This window comes from Coturnix japonica, chromosome 11 (assembly GCF_054131305.1).
Source record: "Coturnix japonica strain WE chromosome 11, WE-NBRP24, whole genome shotgun sequence".
NCBI lineage: Eukaryota > Metazoa > Chordata > Aves > Galliformes > Phasianidae > Coturnix > Coturnix japonica.
In genome coordinates, this window is record NC_140673.1 from 18,528,527 (window position 1) to 18,549,191 (window position 20,665).

A 20,665-nucleotide genomic window follows, 5' to 3' on the forward strand; every position below is an offset into this window, starting at 1 on the left:
TTCTGAATGGAATAGAAAGAAGAGGCAGGTCTCTGAAAAACACTGCTAGTCATTGGGCCCAGCTACCAAACACCAGCACTGAAAATGTCACCAAGCCAGCAGGAGTGAGAGAGGTGATCCAAGCCTGTCTGTAATACACAACTATAAATTACATGTGCATTTAAACAGCAGTCAGAGAAAATAAAAAGTAAAAATCACACACAAGATATTTCCTTTGAAAAAAAAAAATCAGAGCAGGAAACAGATCTCTCACAGAAGCTCACATTGAATGGATTGGAAAAACAGATGCTGCATTACACAGCCCATTCTCTAAGAAAGTCCTGTGCATGCTATTACACCAACTACCACCAGAACTGAGGGTTTAGAATTCTCCCTCAAACTTCTGTGACAATCCTGCCATGTTGTTCACTAAGAGTGACATGAAAATGCAGTTTAACAAGTTTAACAAGCATAGCTGGCTTAAAATATATAAGTAAATAAACACACTTTTGAAGAAATTCCTGACACTACTGTGTTAATATTTGAAATCATATTTGGATAAATTTTCTTACATTTCACCATACCTTTAAAGAAATAGTAAGAAACAGAAAAGCTATCAGATTAACTCTGAGGGGCTTAACAAGGCCTTTAATAGCTGAGGAGGATGCAGGGGCTACTGGTGGTATTGGATTTCTGTTGTTTCTTTCAAGATCTTCCTAAGGCTTTGCACAGATGCCTGGAAAAATCTTTCTACTCCATCTTTATATAATGACAGTGTAGCAAAGAAAAGGGGAATGTTCTGTCATCCTCCTTCCTGAGGATGCACATCAAACAAGATAGCTTTCCTGTTCAAAATCTATTTCTCAATTTTCAGAATTAAAAACATCTGGGTTTCCCATGTCAGCTCATAACATTTTAAAACTATTCTGAAATGAAAGATCATTTTTCCACTGCTGAATTTTCTGGCCAAGACCAAAGAGTAATTTCACAGTAATTGGAAACAAAACATTATTGATTGAGGAAAAAATAAGAATTCAAAATTGAATTTTTTATTAAGTCAAAATGATTTTGGTTTCGGTTACATTTCCAGAAAAGGTCAGCCTTCTCAGCATAACTGGGCTATTTCTCCGCAGGACGCAGGACTGAGCCCTAGTAGAACAGGGCCCTATTGTACTTCAGTCTTGTACTTCAGTCTTGTACTTCAGTCCCTCTCTGTAGACCATGGATGCAGAGTCAGAAAAGGCATTGTGATAAGCAGGTGAAAAATCACTTCTTTAACACCTCTTAGACTAATTCTTACTAATTAAGGACAGAATAATTGGTTCAGTCTTTCTGATAATTAGGTTTTGATAGGTTTAATTAGTTTATGGCTTTATTGAATAGACCACTCTGAAGTTGACATCCAATAAATAGAAGTGTTTTCTTACAGAAAAGTAAAGCTTGTGTATATGGCTTTATACCACAGGCTTCACAAATATTAGGCAGAGCACTTACTTCAATCTACGTCCAACCAGTTTGTTCAGGAATGAGACATGTGAACCTTGTTATCTCAGCTCATTGACTGAGTGGAAGTGTCTCCAGCCTTAATAAATCTTAGCTTCCATTTCTCAAGCCAGTAATAAAGTACAAAACTCAGTAAACAAGTCTAGTTTCTTTGAATCCAGTGAAATTCTGCTGTTTAAAGGTTTTCATCATGCCGAAATAATCTTAAACCAATGTTATGCAAATGGAATTTGTTTCTCAATGTACAATAGGAAGAAAAAAAAAAAAAATCATGTCAGCTACAGCAAATTTACCAATAAATTAAAAGGATTTTTTTCCCAAAATAATTTGAAACTCTTTTTCTCCTACTCTGATCATAGTGAATAGAATATAAAATATGAAAAGTTATATCCCTTATCTGAATATCTTTTCTGAAATGATTTGCTATTGAATCACAGTCATCTTTGAAAATTTCTGATATAAATAGGATTTTTTTTTTAATGAAAAACAGGTGCTCCTTTAGATGTCAGTAAGTAAGAGACACAGAAATTATACTATGGCAATCAGGGCTTATAAGTGTCCTTTATCAGTTTCATATAAATGCTGTGCTTCTAAATTTTTGCTTTTGCGCACAGCAAGCTACACTAAGTTTCATTTGTGACTTTTAGACAGAAGTGTACAAAGATTTAGAGAAATATTTCTGTACTTGAATTTCAGAGAGAAATATAAGCATAAACATTCATCTGTATCCAAAACAACTCAGAATAAATGATACCACACAAGCGGTCTCTAGTCCCTAAAACACCTCCAGACAACTCTCACTTTTTTCAAGATCTGTAACAAAATGTAAAAATATAATCAAATGACTACCAAGAATCAGATGCACTGTTTCTTAAAGACTCAAGCAGAATGTGGAGCTTACTAGGTCCTTTGATGTGCATTACTATTACTGGTAGTGCTTCACTTTCCTGAAAGAAGCAAGCTCTGGATACCTGACCTTTGTGAGAGCAGAGGAGTACCAAAGCTTTCATCCAAAAATATATACCACAAATTATGTGAAAACTGTTGTGGTGAGGATACGGGTAATACAACAAACAAAATTCCACCCTCATTAAAAATTATTATGCATGGAATGATGCATCATTTCATAAAGAAGAGACTAAACGGACATAATACAGCACATAACTGAGTGTGTTAGCTATGATGTCCTATGATGCTAAAGTCTACATCTCCTACTGTACACTCAGCCAGTAGTCACAAGGTTTGTATGGATCATTAATGTACCAAGATACCAAATAAGTACCAAATAATCAATGAGACCGAACAGAAAATATTCACTGCATATGATAGTAAGAACTGGTGATCCCACCTTCACTTTGAAGAGAGAATTTGAGCACAAAGTGGGTGGATTAAACACAAACGTGGTATCAAAACACCAGAAGGTTGCTAAGTCTGCTGTATCTGTGTAATATGTATATTATATACATATTTACATAAATATGCTTTTAGTGAAAAGTTAGCACATCTTCTGTGGCTTCTTTGGTCTTGAAGGAAAATACCTTCTACTCTAACACTGAAGAAAGGGAGCTGAAAATGAAGCAGGGAAGAGGTGAGAGAGCAATGAGTAGGAAAGAGGAATAAGAAAAGATAGAATGAAAGAAGACAAAATGAAATGCAGAGGGAAAGAAGGTAGCTTATCTTGATGTTTCCATCACTGCTGTTTCATTTCATTCTGGCCCCTAGCATAAATGACAAAAATGCTAGCTCTGAAGAGGAGGGAGAAACGGTACACTCACAGATGATTTGAAGAAGTTTTAGCCAGTTTTAGTTTAGAAAGAGGAGCAAATATGGAAACCGAGCCTTGCACCACTAAGCCCAACTGAGCACACAGTATTCGCACAGATGACCTATCAAAAAGATCTATGAAAATACTTAAGTAAAATAGAAATCCTATCACCATAACAAAGTAAACAAAAGGTAATTGTTTCATCCACCTGTGTTCCACTCATTAGCTCACTGATCACACCCATGAATTTCAGTTTTGTTAGAAATCGGATGCTCTCCATGACATCAGACATTTCCTAGCAAAACCTTCACATTCAAGTGTGCTAAAGTGTTGTATTCATGCGTTAGAAAACATTTGGATTAAATTTATAATTTCAGTTTTGTGCCTTTGCCACCATTTTGCTCCTGTTGGCTTTGCCTTATTATGGTTTTACTAATACATTTTGTCCTGTAAACACTTTCAAAGATGTGTCTGACAACCTGTTCTATAGCAGAAAGTCTATTTACATGCCTTTCTACAACAATAGATTATTTATACTGAGGACAGCTTGCTCAAGGTGAATGCCTGCTCCTATTTGCATGGAGCAATTTACAGATACTTAGGCTGATATAAAGTGGCCAGCTTCTCTGCCAGTCTGTCAGCTTATGCCACTCCAACTCCTCTGTACGCTGAATGAATCAGAAAATAAAACAGAAGAGAGCAACCAAATGGGAATTACATGTTGGCAACCAGTTAGTTTAGTTTGAAGACTGAATGGTATCCTGACAACAAAAAACAAGAAAAAAAATAATCTAAATAAGGAGGCAGATAAATACAGAAATGTGAATTTCAAACTTCAAGTCCACAAAGCAAAACATAAGGGTAAAATATTACTAAACAAACCCCAGCATTTGGGGAAAGATGCAAGAACTTCAAAGGATTCTATCGTCTTGCAAGAATTCGGGTATATCAACAGAGGTTTCACAGCATAAACAGAAAGGATAACGAGTACCAGTAACTCCAAGGAATTTTTCAGAGAAATGAAGAATAATATTAGAGCAAAAGATGAAAAGACAGCATCTGAAAAGCACTACAACATATAAGTTTAAAGGCACACATTCTTGGCTTGACATTATAGCAGAATCTAATACTGAAGCCAAGGGAGTAGTCAAAAGTGCCAAGAAGTTTCCAGATTGTAGCTGTGTTTTCCACATTTCTGCCACCTCCTGTTTTCTAGAATTCATAGTATGGTTCCTATGCAAGAGATATAAACAATGAAGCTGACCAATGATGCTTTCTAACAGAGTTTTTTTAAAAAAACATTTCAAAGTCTTAGTTAAAAGAAGATTCAAAGACACGGCTCTTAAGGGGGGAAGAAAAAAAAAAAAAAAAAGAAAGAAAACGAGGGAAAAGAGATCATAAGTTCTATAGTATTTTCCTTTACCCCACGAGAAACAAATCAAAAAGACAATACAACTAAGTGCTTGCCAGATACCATAGAACACCATTATGCAGTGGCAAGATATTAAGTAGCTTTCATCAAAATATGATTTGAGACAAGTTACTCCAGGTTACCTTTAACAGAACTGATTGAATCAACTCTATTAACACACTAAAGCACACAACATTACAAACTGCAAAGTGTAGTCCTAAAGTAAATACTGTCATTCGCTAAATCCTGATTCAACTGGAATCTTAAATTAGGAATGCACTGTTTGCAAAGACTGGTAAAATTCCTGAGAAAATGCAAATGCAGAGGAAAGCAAAAATAAAATCCAAATATTAGGTGTCTGCAGTTTAATGCTACTATAGTACTGTATTGAATAGACAACAGCGAACACTACCATTGCAGATGGTAACAAAAGATTGGCATTCCAGATAGACACAGGATTAGTATATCCCTAAAACAGAGAAAGTATGAAGAAACGCGTCAGTTTGAAGGTTGTGATCTCAAATGAGGACCAGCATACTTGCTGAGCAGAAGAGCTAGAGAATTTATTTTCTCCTGACAGCTCCGAAGCTGTTTTAGGAACACCCCAGTTCCTCCCGGGAGGCAAGCATCGCAGACTGTAATTGCCCATTAACTGGTAATTCAGGTAATGGAGTGCTTGTCAGCATTGTTAGCATTATGTGAGGAAATGCTCCCTTAAAATGCTGCTGGAGGGGAGCTGTGAAGTTGGTTATGGTGGAAGAATGTGCACACTAGTTCAATAATATTTTTACTAAAATTCTCCTCCATAATGTCAGACATGATCAATGAAGTTTTAGGTATTAAGCTACCTATACCATAGTTCTGTAGACCAGGAACATGACATGCCACAAATAAAACATTGTAGTGATACATAGTTTCCAAGCTATGTAAAAGAAACCCAAAATAAAATTAGGCCAAATAAATAAATCACTTTGGAGTTTCCCATTCCTTTTCAAAAAGGAAAAAGTATTTCCTTCTAGCTGTCCTGTACAACTGCTTACACAGTACATTAAGTTTCCAAACATCCCTTCAGTTAATCTGTTGACAAAATGGCCAGCAAAATATTCTGAATCATTAACTAGACCTAAGTACTTTTTCTGATTTATTTTACACGAACAAGTGGTTGAATCATTTTATTTAATTCAAACATCCTAGAAATTGTATGTTGTGCTTAAGGTCTACTTGAGGGCAATTACAAGACAGGACTTTCCCATTCTGTGTTAAATCTATGGATCCAACGGATAGTATGACCAGCAGCTTGTTTTCTTCTGCTCTAGAGCATAACAGTCGTTTAAAAAAGAAGCTGGTTTCCCTCTTTCAAATATGTAAGGAACAGAGCACATCTCTAGCTATTACTGACATCACTCTGGCAGACATCAGCTGCTCCTCTCCACATGAGGAATATTACTGTTGAAGCAAAATAAACTAGACGAACTGATGGCCCCACCAGAGCAGCATTTTGTGATTTCATCTTCCTTCATGGATAACACTTACCCATCAGGTGCTAGCTTCATAAACCCTTATGTCTCCCTTGTACAGAGCTGGGCTTTAAGCACTGTGTCATCATTTCAAAATTTAACAGATAAAGTGATTAGTTTGTACTGACTCCATCTGTTCAGCTATGAACTTCTTCCTGCCAGGCTTGTAAAGCAGATGGGCAAGAACATCATACTCAATTGTTTTGGATTTTGCTACTGTTTTCTTAAAAACACCCAAAGCAAGCAGTAAAATTCTTGCCACCTACATCAAACACATGGGAAAGAATCTACTTATCCACTTACAGCAATCTTTGAATGTAGAATTTGAAAAGGAAAATAGTGTAAGCCATTAGCAGATAAAAGCTATAATAATTATATAGCGTGTAAAATCTAAAGATATAATCTTTCATAGACATATGTTCCAAGTCATTTTTTTCTATGTGCTTCCGCATGTCTTCAGACATAAACCTTTAGATTTCATAAACAAAAGCATTTCTGACATTGATAAAAGAGAAGTATTTGTTAGTATGACAATCCTATTATTAAAGATAGCTCAGTTAATATTGAGCTCCCAGGAATTCCACGCCACTTTCTCCTTCAGCCAGAAGGCTTTAACATGCATTAAGAAAACTGACTAAATCCCCTAAATAAGCAATCAACTCTTGTAATTTTGAAGCATTAATAAAAGTTTTACTCAATTACTAATACCAGTTCCTTTCATTATGAATATAAACCAGTTTCAGTCACTTTTTAATATATTCTTTTTAATATATTTTTAAGCATAACTAGTAAAATGCACATAGTCCACAGGCGGTCAGCCCTTAGATGAGGTCTAAGACAGGGGTAGCCAGATTCTACCCCTTCCAGTTGCACAGGTGAATTGCCTTCACATGTGCTCTCAAGGCTGACCAGATCCTTTCCCCCGGTGCTCTATCTGTGGTTCAGGCCATGACTCAGCAGCTCCCATACAAACCTTTACTATTATTCCCACCAGCTGTGAGCCAAATAACATGTCATGCCCCATCCCATCTCTACAGACAGCCAAGATTCTTCATGATCTCACTCCATGTAACACAGTCTAGTAAGAGGTCTGTATTAAATTACATGAGAAGGATTTGCAAGAAAATCCTCTCTCTCCTACAATTATTAAATCTACTACTAACTAATGTGATTGTAATATCATTTACACGATACAGCTTTAATGTGTGATTACATAAAACTGTAGTATTTTAATTCCACTAACTGTCCAGATTTTGAGTATGCTTATTCTTTCCGTGTTCATTCCAACCAGACATATTTGTTCTGAGATAATTTCTTGAATTCAAGACCATCTACTGAATTCCATTTACAGCACATGCTTACCTTACAAAGCCCCACTCTGCATTTACATTGCTTCTAGTACTTCTAATTTACGTGAAGTTATCACTCCACTTCACACTGCAACATGAAGAGCTGGCATATCCTTAAGCTATTGGATTTTGATTTTTTTTTTCCATTGAATGCTTTTATTTTTATCATTCTGAAAATGCAATCAAACTTAGTAATTTTTCTGCAGATTTAATCATGTTTCCTTTGTTTCAATGATAATTTAAAAGCATTCTAATACCTATTTACATACCTAACTTTACTGCAGCATCTCAAAAAAAAAAAACAACCAACAATTTTTTCGTCTTCAACATATCACAAAGGAGATAAAAATAATTTCCCTGCTTTATCAAGCACAGCTACAGATTCATATATGCATCCGACATCAGTCAGACAGCATCCTGTTAATGGCTTCCAGATAGTGGATCCTATTCCAGCTCCTTGTGGATTTTACAATTTGCATTCTGAATTTTTATAAACTACTGTCACACAAACTGTTCTCATCCTCCTAAGAAACCACAACTTCAATAACTGAAATACAGGTCTGAGATATATTCATTGATTTTATCTTTTAGGAAAAGTAAGTAAATAACACTTGTGAAGGCAACAAGGAGGTTAGCTTCCTCTGAAAGAAGTTAGATTTCAGACTGGATCCTGGATCTGTCCTTCAGAGCCCTGTGATTCGCTCAGGTTCTTTGCATTTCAACTGTAAAACTCCACAGGGCTCTTTTGTGGCTGAGCTTAAATCATAGTGAAAAAATTAAAACCACATGAGCCTATTTGTCTGTTTTTAGCTTTGTATCATTAAACATCTGTAGACTGATGATTGGTTTTATTGAGATACAGCTGAAGGTGGATTCCTTTGTCTTATCATCAAGAAACCAGTATTTTTTCATCACTTATTATTATATGTATATAGAATACATTATACATTGATTTTGCTGCTAATGATTAACATATACAACAGAGGAGGGGTTGAGTATTTCATAGTCCTAAGTATAAGCAGCAGAGACAGAAAGCTGGGAGAAGGAACAGTGATATGAAAGTGTACCAGAATTGTAGCACCATATGATCTGGTTATTTCTACAATAAATCCCCTTCACTGACAAGAAAAACATGAAGCAACCAGGAAGGGGAAAAAAGAGGCAGGAAGACTGGATAAAAGCTGAAAAATACGTATTAGAAGCTCTTAGCAACAGAAAGGTACTGATTAAAGTTATAGGGATATCTTTTCCTCTCTAATCATTTGCATTCCCAATCATTTCCTGTGAAATAGGCAAAAATTACAGATTAAGCTATTTTTCTATGTGAATAGAAATAATTGATTCATTCTCATTGTGGGCACCATTTGAATTTAATAACTACCAATTTGAGGAGGCACTTCTACTACTTTATGAATTGTTAAACTAAAAGAGGAGATTTAGATCAGATAAAAGAAAAAAGTTTTTTACAGTAAGGCTGGTGTAGCACAGATACAGGTTGCCTAGAGAGATGGTGGATGCCCCATCCTTAGAGACACTCAAGGTCAGGCTGGACCTAGCTCTAAGCACCTGTTCGAGCTGCAGGTGTTCCTGCTCATTGCAAGGCAATAGGACTAGTTGGCCTTTAAGCTTTTACAGTGACAATGAAAAGATGATGGTAAATACCCAAAAGATTATTTACAGGAAAAACTCACCTGTGCGGAAGCCTTCAGTCTGCTGGGAACCACTGAGGCAATCTCCACTGAGGAGCAATCTCCAAAAGATACTGCCTTAGTGGTGGTCAGCCCTTAAACGAGGTCTAGAGGACCCCTTCCAGGAGTACAGCTAAATTCCTCTCACCTGTGCTCCCACAGCTGACCCAACACTTGCCTCAGCTGATTAATCAGAGGTTCAGGCTGTGATTACCAATTTCCCATACAAAGGGTCCCTTCCAACTCGGTGATTCTTTGATACCTCAGTTTCTTCAAACACTTTTAGCATTACATTTCATCAGAAAAAGATGAAGGTCTGGAGGTGAAACAACTGATGAGACTGCTGTATTCAAAACTGCAGTTTTACTGTCCTAAAGTACCCCAGGGCAGGAAATACCAGCATCTCAAGTAAATGAAGAACTCTTGATCTTCTGAGAGCTTTAGCTACCTTCCACACAAGCTTGTTCGAGACTTGCCTGTCCTGACTGCTCAGAGGAAAAATTATTGCTCTCAAGTGGCCTCACTCTCACTTAGCAATAAGGATCATAAGAAGCATACCCTATTCTAATTGACTTCTTGGTAGCATATTCTCATAGAGTTGTATTTCAGGTGAAAAGTTTCATTATTAAAATAAGAATTATTACATTGCAGAATGTTGTATCCTTCACAATTAGAACAGTTCATATAAAATGCACCACTTCCGCTTCAGAGCCACCTTTCAGAGTATAAACAAAAAATTTTACATACCTCAGAAATCATGTAGTTAATCCACTTATCCTGGAAGCTTGCAGGGCTTTCATGTGCTCCATCCAGCCCAGTAGCTCTTCTCCCACTGGGGACAAAGCACATCATGCATTGCATGGCTGCTTAGCTTGGCAATGTCATCCTTAACAGAGCTTCCATAGTCCAGCCACTGGTACTCCCAGAGCATCACATCTTGGGCACAGCAGTGTCCACAAGAGGAACATGAGGAACACTGACAAGCAGAATGTGTCTGGGGTCTTTCCAGAGCAATCTGCAGCGTAAAGAAGATGGGGAAGAAATGCCATATTGTTTTGTGTCCCTGTGAGAGCACAATCGTGACTGGTGACTCTTGTGGTTGGGATTCTGCTGGCGTGCAGATGACAAGGATCATTTAACCTACTTTATACATTTTATCTCTAGCCAAGTTTTCTCCTTGTTTGGAGATGTGGATTAAGATATGGGGATAAGCACCAGGCTCATCCATTCAGGCTGAGGTTCTGGACTTTGCCAAAAGCCATTTTGAAATCCAAGAAGTCCAGAACTGTAACATTATCCATCTGTTCTTTGCATTATTTCCCCAGAGTTAAGTATACCAGATGACATCACACTCAAGATTTTTACCTTTTATGAAGTTATGTTGGCTTGGTTTTATCATCCAGTATTTTTCCATATGGTTCATGACCTCACTTCTTGTTAACTTACCCAGGATCTGAGCTTAGCACTAGCATTGAGATCATTCACAGACTTAAAACAGTCTAAGATCACTCTTGATTTTACTTTTTCTTAAATCTTCCAAGTTTCTGCTATGGAAGGAAACAAAAGATGCGTGCAAATAATATTTAATATCACCAGCTGTACCAATTGATCTCACTGAAATGACTGCTTTATTACATTTCACTTCTCAATGTAACAGCAAGATGGCTGTAATTCCATATTTCTATGGAAAATATGTGTTGTGCTGACACATATGCATTAGTTTTACTCCCTGCTACTGACTCTAACTCCGAATTTAGTCACTTTCTCATTTTCACAGCTAAGAAAGTGAAATGATCTAAGCCAGCTGTGGCAGAATATATGACTGCACAACACTAATTACCGTACTGACAGGAACTACTGCCCCTTCCACCATAGTTCAGATACCTTTAACATTTCCACAGCATTACACATAGTCTCTGGAGAGCAAAACAAACCAAAAAATACAAAGACCAAACCACAAAACTGTCATAACTTGTACTCCTGTGTAATCTTAAAAATACTTTTGTCTCGAAATGCTATTTTTCTGCAACACCTGAAAATCAGTCCCTTCTGATGAACTACTGATATTTTAGCACTACCAGAACTATTAACAGCACAAGCTGTATAGAGCACATATTATATAGATGTAGTAAGTGACTTTCCACCATTGTGATGTCAGTCTCACGGTATTTGGTGCTCTTGTTTGTTTGTTTCATCAAAATAGCATCCTTCTAAAGTAGTTTCAGTGGCAAGGATAATTCTTAATAAAGAAAAAGTATGCAAGGTAGAAGAATAATTACTGCTTAATTACAGTAAGAGTCTAGTTTCTGCTTGATGATCTGAAGTGTCTTAAAAAAAGGAAAGGAACATTTTTATATATGAATAACTCTAGCTTTCACTTGACAGTTGCCTTTTCTTAGTTTGAAAACACAAATACTTTAAGATTATGAAAGTTCCTGTGAGAAATCAAGTTCTCCTACATTTACTAGCAAATCATCACTTACATTAATTTCAGATCACTGAGAGCATATCAATTATTTCTTGTAAAATCAGCTTTTCCCCAAGGTATTCATGTAAGCATAAACATACCAGCCAAACATGGAAGTGAGATGAAGCAGTGAGAGATATTTATTGACATCTACCTGTGTCAAGTTGCAAGTTATTTAGTAGAAGGAAGTCATTTAGGAATATATTAGTATTTTTTCAAATACAGAGTGATTTACTGTTGCTCTGTTGAACTTTCTGGTACTGAAAACTTCCATCAAAGACATTGTGAACTCTGCCACTGAATTTGAGAAGAACAAGATTGCAGTTAGCACTCCAAATATAATGTTTGATTAAAGATTACAAACACTTTAAAAATCACTTCACTGCTCCTGTTAAACTGTACCAATAAAACACTACAGTCTAAGAATGTCAGTGTCTTACTGAAGTGGCTTAATGGTTTCTTGGAAGAGAAAATTACTGAATATACACAGAGTCTAATATTTCTGAAATATATATGTATATATATGTAAGTATTTCTTGTAAGTATTTCCCATATTTACATGGGAATAGTTTATTCAGCTTTGAAGACTAAATAATCCAAACCACTATGCTTTTTTTTTTTTTTTTTTTTTTTTACTACTTTGGTCATTACCTCTTACTTATACACAATAGAAAGCTTACCCAAAAAGCAGGTGCACAGGAAATGTTGACATAAAACAAAAAGCATATCCCTGCAACTATATTTCTTATATATTTCTTTAATCTTCCAGACTTCAAGCAGCAGAAAATAATGAAAAGTGGTCATTTCTTTTATGTAGTTTATTTTAGAATTTCTACTTTAACCTAAATTTACTTTATTGCATTTTTTCTTGTAGATTTACGTACATTGCCCAAGACTTCTTGCCATTTGCATAACATGAGGCCTTGCATGATGTTTCTGCAAAAGTGGAGTCAGAGGATCACTGCAATTGTAAGATGGTATTTATATCTTGTCAGGTTTAGACATCTCCAATTTTTTAAATGAAATGCTAAAGGACTATGTTATAAAGATCTCAGTGAGAAGACAAGTTGCAATTTTTACTGTTGCCTTTCCAAGCACTACTTGTCTGCTGGTTTACCATTCTACTGACCATAACAAAAAAGTAGAAATTATCTCCTGATTAAACATATTCACAAAGAAGCACATAAAATGTGGGCACATCAGGGAGAGAGAAATCTGAAGAAAGTTACTGTACTTTATAACACATAAAATTGCCATCATTTTCTCTTAAAAAATATTCCTCAATTTCTGGAAGATGAGACAAAATTATAAATGATGATTCTAGTGGCCTCTGTTATGTTTTAAGAACGTGCAATCAAAAAAGATGCTGGCTTTGTATCATTTAAAACTGAAATTGAAAGGGACACCTGCTGATCTCCCACAGTAGGCTGTAGGCTGGAAGTATAGAAGTTAGAAGTGATCCTGGTGGTCAACATGACCACCTCCCAGTTCAGAGTAAGCTTTTAAGCACTTCACAGCTTTCGAAATTTCATGATGTAGTATCCTGGAATTAAACACCACAGCAAAAGAACTCTTGCCCTCCACTGATAAGAGCCCAGATGGAACAAGCAAGGGTGTCTGGTGTAGTGGAAGAATATCAGAGAGCAAAAGGAGCTAATAATAACATCAAATCACATTAACACATCAAGACATCATGCTCACCAATGGATTTGGTTGGCACGAGTTAAGTAACAAGTGGACCCTAGGGCTCAGAACAGTTTTCTGTTGAGGGGTGAGCACTCCAACCATGCATTGCAGAACCATGTTCCTTCCTTACTCTGGATTCAGTCACACTGGTTTTGGCAGACCAGAACATCTTCAACACAGATACTGGATTGTCATTTTAGGAAGTGGGTGTTGAAGCAGTTCAGATACTCATGGATTAAAGGTCTGCCTTCCACATTTTCCCCTCATGACTGTTTACAAGTTCAGGCACTTGGGGAACTTAGTGGTTGATAATTAAGGCACCTTAAAAATTACAAGTCACTGTTTGTTAAGTATTACAAAAAAGAAAAAAAATTGACCCTTGATATGGAATTTAGACTTTATCACTTGCATACAGGAATTTGAAAAAAAATCACTATAGAATACAGGCTGTTTTGCCATGGTAGTTTTCCTGTTGGAGCTGTCACTTCTACACAGCTCTCATCAGTGCATCTGAAGGAAAAATACCACTGCAACATGTAATGCAATGATTTTTTTTCTCATTACAATTATATAAATTTATAGCTGATGATAATGGAACTAAATGTATTTTTCTTATGCTGCTTTCAGAAGAAACTAAAACCACAAACATTTGCATTTGCTGGGAATTGTAGCTATTTTGTAGGGATGCATTTCTGATAATAAATTTTAGCCTCAAGTACTTTAACTTGTCAAACTACTACTGGCAGTAGATTAGGAGAAAAAAAAAGGAAAAAAAAAAGAAGAAAAAATAAAGAAAGAAGTGGAATTATCTTTGCAAACTTCTGTAGCTAGTATTTATTTTGCAACCATGGTGCAGAAATTAAACAGTTAGACAGACACGTGTTTATGTTCCTGAGATCACAAGACATTTTTCTTGAAAAAAAAAAGACTCCATTGCAATTTTACTAAGAAGGAAAACCCTGATTGTATCTATAATAACTTGTAACTTGCCATAACTACAGACATGCTTTTTAAAAAAATAATGCATCTGAAATGATATTTTTCATATTTAATTATTGTTCCGTCACTACTATTGTTTACAGTAGACATTGGGGAAAAAGGAAGAAGTGAGGTACATAGATACGTTCTCAAAGTCTCATCACCTGGAGTCTCTGAAATGTCCACTGGGACTCTTCTTCCTCACAGGAAGGTCAGATTTATTCTGACAGACTGCCTGCAAAGCAATTATAATTGACGAGATGGTTTGTATTTTTGTGTTTATAATGCCTGTTCATTTTCTCATTTCTTATGTATAGATTGTACTGAGTAAGACCTAATGTTTTAAGTTTTGCAAAATATTCAGGCTCTAAAATAGACCCCGGGGTTTCCATCAGGCATATACAGATATATTTTTCAATTGCACCACATGTCCCTTCTAAATAGAAATAATCTCTAAAAAATTTTCAGGCTATGAGATCAGTAGCTCAGAACTCAGAAAGGGAATCCTGCTAGTAACAGTTTGTATTCACCCATAACATTTAAGTTACCTAAATACAGAACTGTAGGCCATAAATGCACGCTTATGCTCTGCATAAAAATGGAGCACAAGCTGTACTAAGGATCAGTTCAGAAATCTTTTCAATTCAGTGGATACTACTAAAGAGATGAAAAAGTGATTAAAAAATACAGGTTACTACTTACCATGGAAGGTGTGGTGGTAGAAGGCTCTGCTCTAACATTGCTGCTCTCTCTCTCTTGCTTCTCAAGAGCATGGGCCAAATAAAATATGGTGAAAAAATCTAACAAGTTGATATAAGGACACAGAAATAATGCACTAACTACTGTCACGGCCAAAACTCTCAGCATAAGGGAGATTAATGTGACTTATTATCAGATAAGTGTCCAGAGCAGTGAGAAACTAAAATCAAACTGAAATAATATTTTGGACAGTGGGTATTGGAACTCGTAATTACCTTTTTTCCTTGGAGCCATTCCATGCCACACAGTGGTGGGTTCACAGTTATCTCAAGAATACAGGATGCAACTACTTATAAAATAGCCCTTCCTTCCTCCATCTTTATAACAGCACTATACTGTCAGCACTTAGGTGGTTTTAGCAAGTATTAAAATTATCTCAATCCTAACAAGCCAGACAAAAGTAACAAGAAAAAACATATATATTTTAATCTACAAATATCTTAAATAAATAAATTATTTTTTTTTTAAAAAAAAAGGAAAAAAGAAAAATTAAACAGAAAAAAAAACCCAACCAAGCAATAGAAAGACGGACGCTTTGCCTTAAGAATCAGATTTTTGAAAAACATCACTGAGCCCTGTTTTCATTCTTTGTATTCGGGTAGCAAACCACAGGTCATTGCCTAATCCCAGTGATGAGCGACTTGTTACTGAGCCCTTCTTTGCTTCAGCAGGCAGTTTCAGATTAGGCTGGGAACTTGTTTTAGGATAACTTGCTTCATTATACAGCCTGCCCTTTCTTAAGCTCCCTATTAGATTATAATGTTCTCCCATTCTCCCACCCTGAAGATTTCCTCAGTCATTAATCAGAAATGAGATTCACTTTCAACCCACCAGACTGCCCCTGCCTGCTCTGGAGGCACTAATTGCTGCCCAGCAACAAGCAGGCAGCCAGCCTCTGCAGAGCTTAGTGGCACAGCACAAGGCAGCCTGCCCTGTTCTTCCTGCCTGAGCATGCTTGGATTCTACTGGGAAGGTGTCCTGGCTTTTGTTGTTGTTGCTTTTTCTATAATCTTATATTCTATAAAACATATAATTTGTAAGTCATACAACACAGCACATCTCCTATGAGACCAAACACAATGGTAATTAAATCTCTTTCAGAGGTAACAGACTCATGGATGGCTGAATCCTGAGCTGCTAATGGACAAGACAAAATAGTAACAGCAAAACTAATGTATTTTTTTCAGGACTTGTGGTGCATGTGAAACTAATCAGTATCTGTGTTACATGTTGGCAGCTATTTGAATTCAAACACTTTTACTTGCATTTTCTAAGCATGGATCTCAGAACTTGACCTTGTCCGCCTTAGACTGCTGATTACACAGGGCTATGAACATTCAGACCTACTGTTTGTGTCCTTACTGTCCTCCGTACTCCTTTCATTCTGTTGTCATTGTTGTGAATGGCACTGGTCAATTTGAATTCAGGAAGGTTGTAATAAGGCTTACTTTAGCAACTTAGGTTCCCTTCTGTTGTACAAAAATATCATAACTCTCAAGACACGGTTTGATGACTTTAATGAAGCTCTGCAATTTACAATAGTTGCAATAGTTCACAAAATATTAGAGATCACATATACATATAAACTTTTCCTGTTTTACAAGTCAACCAGTATGAACTACACAAGCTACATTTACTCATAACAAAATGAAACATTGACGAGCTTCATCCACTGATCAAACACCTCAACAATTTACAAACCAACATTTTTCTGCAGCTGCTAAAACAACAACAAATAAGTTATGTCAACAGATACACACTGGCACCACATTCTACAAAATGAAAAGGCCAAATTGAGCACTGACTGAATGTTCCTAGATTTCAGCGGAACTCTTAAGAAGCTACAGTGCTGAGCTTATACCAGCATCATATACGTACACACTTCGTAGTTTCTGTGATTGGCAAAATAAATCACAGAAAAAATCCTTAGGGTAAACGAAAGCATTTCATTTCACTACAAGCTTATTTAACCCATCAAAATTTTCTAACCACTTTAAAACAAACAAATAAAAAAATTGAAATATTTAAACTTATTGAGATTTCTTATTTTCCAACTCAGACTGTTCTCACAAACAACATGAATCTGTACTTTGTGAATAGTTTTGGTTTCTCAGACTGAATTCTCAGTGAATCAGTTTTTAACTATTTAGTCCAAATGTACAAAAATTCCATTCATTATTTGAATTTAAATAGGTAAAAATAAAAAAGCTATATCTTAAAATAATCCTTCTGTTACAAATCTTGATACTCTCATTTTTGTTTCTAAACAAAGTACATTCACAAAAGCCAATGCTTATTTTAGCAGCAATAGAAGTAAAGGGTCCCCTGTATAAAGTCCTTGAAATTTTCAGACACCTTCAAATATACTGCATTTACTCAGCACTTCAGACATGGACCCTGCAAACATCAAATAAGCAGTTTGTTTTCACAAATAAAAACCACACTCACAGTGCAGTTCCCTATACAACTGTTATAGATGAGACCTGTGAGACCTTCTACAGATTGAGCAGAGGTACCTTATGAGTGTTCTTGTTTATATATTAGGGAAACCCTTCAAGGAATTTTCTTCAGTGCGGGGGTAAAAAATAAAATAAAATAAAATAAAATAAAATAAAATAAAATAAGCCCTACTCTTGATACAGCTTTATGTCTGTTAATTTCCATAAAATTTACTGAAAAGGCTAACAACCCACCAGTAGGTCTAAAATGTAACTTGTAAGCAAGCTGAGGTCATCTGCTTCTAACTGTGTTCCCACAGGGAACCTACTATTTATCAGGGATTGGAAGGGACACATAAGCTGATGAGTTTGCAGCTCTCCCAAAAATTCATGCAGTAATTAACTGAGAGTTCAAGTCAATGAACCAAACAAACTAGATCATGTAGTAAGCTAGCCACAAACAAAATGCTTTTTATACATCCAATGGGAAAATGAATTGCTTAGATACGAAAAACACCCTTAGGAAAAGGATGGCGGATTTTATCCGAGGAAGCAATGACTTTGCAGAGGCTTTGGGAGTATCACTGGTAGATGCAGCTACCCTTTTTAAAACACTTAGAGAACATTTTCTCACCTGTATGTTTTTTTAAAGAATCCTGCTAAGGTAAAGAATTTAGAACCCTGTTATCTTTAGTACCTAGGAGAAATCTATGGAGATTTATCACTTTACAGCCAGTTTTGGCATGGATGTATACTAAAGTGAATTAAAACATTCAAGTGCATCTTCTGGAGTAGCAATATCAAACTGATAAGCAGCAGGAGAAAATCATTCACAATTTAAAACAAATGCCAAACCACCAAGCCTTAGAATTCATTGTAAAGTATTGCCCATCTACAAGCATTGCTTCCATCATCTCTTCATACGCTGTGTTTAATTTTATTGTGCTGTCGAGCTGAGCGGCTGTAGATTTATTTGTTTGGAACTTACTGGTGACTCAGATATTGCTGCAACCTTTAAGGAATTCTTGATGGAGCTGAGTTCCCACATGTGTAAGTTTATGATGGGCATGCCGCAACATCCCCTTGTGATCTTGTACAGGTTTTTAAGTACAGCTTTCCGGAGAAGAATGTACACCCAGGGATCTAAAATCTGATTCCATGTTGCCATTCGGAGAGCAAAAAGTATTGTTTCACAGTTCTCCTTTGAATGACTTGCATTTATCCCAATTCTGGCCATTGACACCTGAAAATTAAATATTTTACAATTATGCATCAAAAAAAAATACAGCAAGTGAGCATGTAAATAAGTGAAATTTTCAACAGTATCATTAAGCATTACATCGTCAAAGCACTAGTGTATCTCCATTGCAAAGTTAATACTTTCATGCATGTAACAGTTATTGTTCTAGAAATTCTCTCATGTCTTACATAGGATGAACATGTGTTTCTGCTGAACTACTTCTGCTGAAACTTAAATGGGTGATGGTGACCAGATAGAGAAGAGCCTCCAAAAACAAAAAATTGATTTGAGCAAGGAGTAAAAAATTAACCAGAACCTAAGCTAGCAAGGCATGACAGGACTTTCAGAGCTGCATTTTTTAAAGGATAGAGGATATCATTAGAACAAAACATTTTTACAAAGAGTATTTACTTTTTCATACCTCCAAAGTGAAAGTCTGCATAAAGAACACAGTACGCTGATTTCATCACAATGAATGCACAATAATGATTTATTTACCCTACAGATATAAGAGAAATAAGAGGTTACATTTCTAGGAAAATTTAAGCCATGGTGACAAAAGCCACCAATATCCTTCCTCTTGCCAGCACTGAGCGTCTCATTTGCCTTCAAAGACAAAGGAAATGCTGCACATGGACAGCCACCCACTACCATTTAGTTCCTCAGTCCAGAGAGCAGGATTGCTTCTGGCAGAGGATACCCAATGGGCACACAAGCCCAACACAGCTCTGTAAGATGTGTCTGGCCTCCAGCCTTGCAGAGCTACAGCCTAAGTGTTGAAACACCAGCCCAACTGAAACATACAGTGTTGGAGTTCCTGCCCTGCAGAGACCTCTGTAGGCTTTCCGCCTATGAGGTTTTGTAACCTGAGTTCCTGTGTGAAGAAAGCCCAACTGTTTAAAGCCAGGAATGTGACAGAGGATGGTAAATTATCTCTCTCTATTATTAATGCTAAAAGCACATGAAGACTTTTTTGGTAGAAAGATGAAACACTGTACAGCTTTCAGTTCCAAAGCATTTAAAGTGATACAGTTAAGTAACTGAGAAACACGATATTTTGTAACTGGTGCTACAAGTACACTGATTTATTGAGTGATGAGAGGTAGGGTTAGTCTGTACAAGTGCAGAGTCCTATTTTCATAGATACATTGTTTAAAATAAAAATAAAAATAAAAATAAAAATAAAAATAAAAATAAAAATAAAAATAAAAATAAAAATAAATAAAAAATGAATGAGAGGAAAAAAGCTACCGTTCAAGATTCTAGCAAACCCATTTTACTTCTTCAAGATAATCCACAATATTGCTAGGCCCTGTATGCATCTTTCAGGTCACCACACCTGGGGATAAATTTCCATGCAAAACAGAGTGAATGCATAAAATGAGATTGTGCTTGCTTGGTTAGGCATTTGGTTAAGAGTTTCTGCATGGACAACTGTGGGAGCAGAGAGGAGAGCCCACAGGAACATTCCTAGGAAAGCTGGTAAGACTGGCAGAAGCACAGCTGGGAACCAGCAAGCAGAGGGGGAGGAATGTCTGAGCACCATGCCAATACAAATAACTACAAGTCAGTTTACTGAATCTGCCTCTCACCCCACAACTGTTGGGTGCATTCCTCTCTGACATCAGCAGCCCACCCAAACTTAGACAACTCCTTTGACTTTTGCATGGGACATTTTCTCAAGACAGTCCAACATTTTATTTATTAGAGGTCCAATACAAGCCAAATTCAGATGGAGAACTCCTTATTCGTGTAAGTAGAACTGGCAGCAAAGGACAACACAACAGAGTTCAGACCAGCATTCTTATCTGATATATAGCATGTTTGGCTTAATACAGATATACAGCTTCCTAATTTGCTTCTTGATGTTTCTGTGAGTACTTCA

At 36.4% G+C, this 20,665-nt stretch overlaps 1 protein-coding gene across 8 annotated transcripts in view; it reads right to left on the bottom strand.

Annotated features, from left to right (window-relative positions):
- Positions 1–20,665, bottom strand: part of PTGFR (prostaglandin F receptor) — a 60,529-nt gene that overhangs the window by 26,941 nt on the left and 12,923 nt on the right. For 5 of the 8 annotated variants that reach the window (XM_015870442.3, XM_085512258.1, XM_015870440.2 and 2 more), the window contains exon 3: positions 16,603–18,783. The exons of 2 other annotated variants lie outside the window; for them this stretch is intronic. In XM_015870442.3, coding sequence (XP_015725928.1) covers positions 18,478–18,783 — 306 coding nt within the window. In that variant the 3' untranslated portion in view covers positions 16,603–18,477. Of the gene's footprint in view, positions 1–9,959; positions 10,305–16,602; positions 18,784–20,665 lie in introns of those variants that run through there. One more of the 8 variants, XM_085512259.1, reaches the window with a different exon arrangement.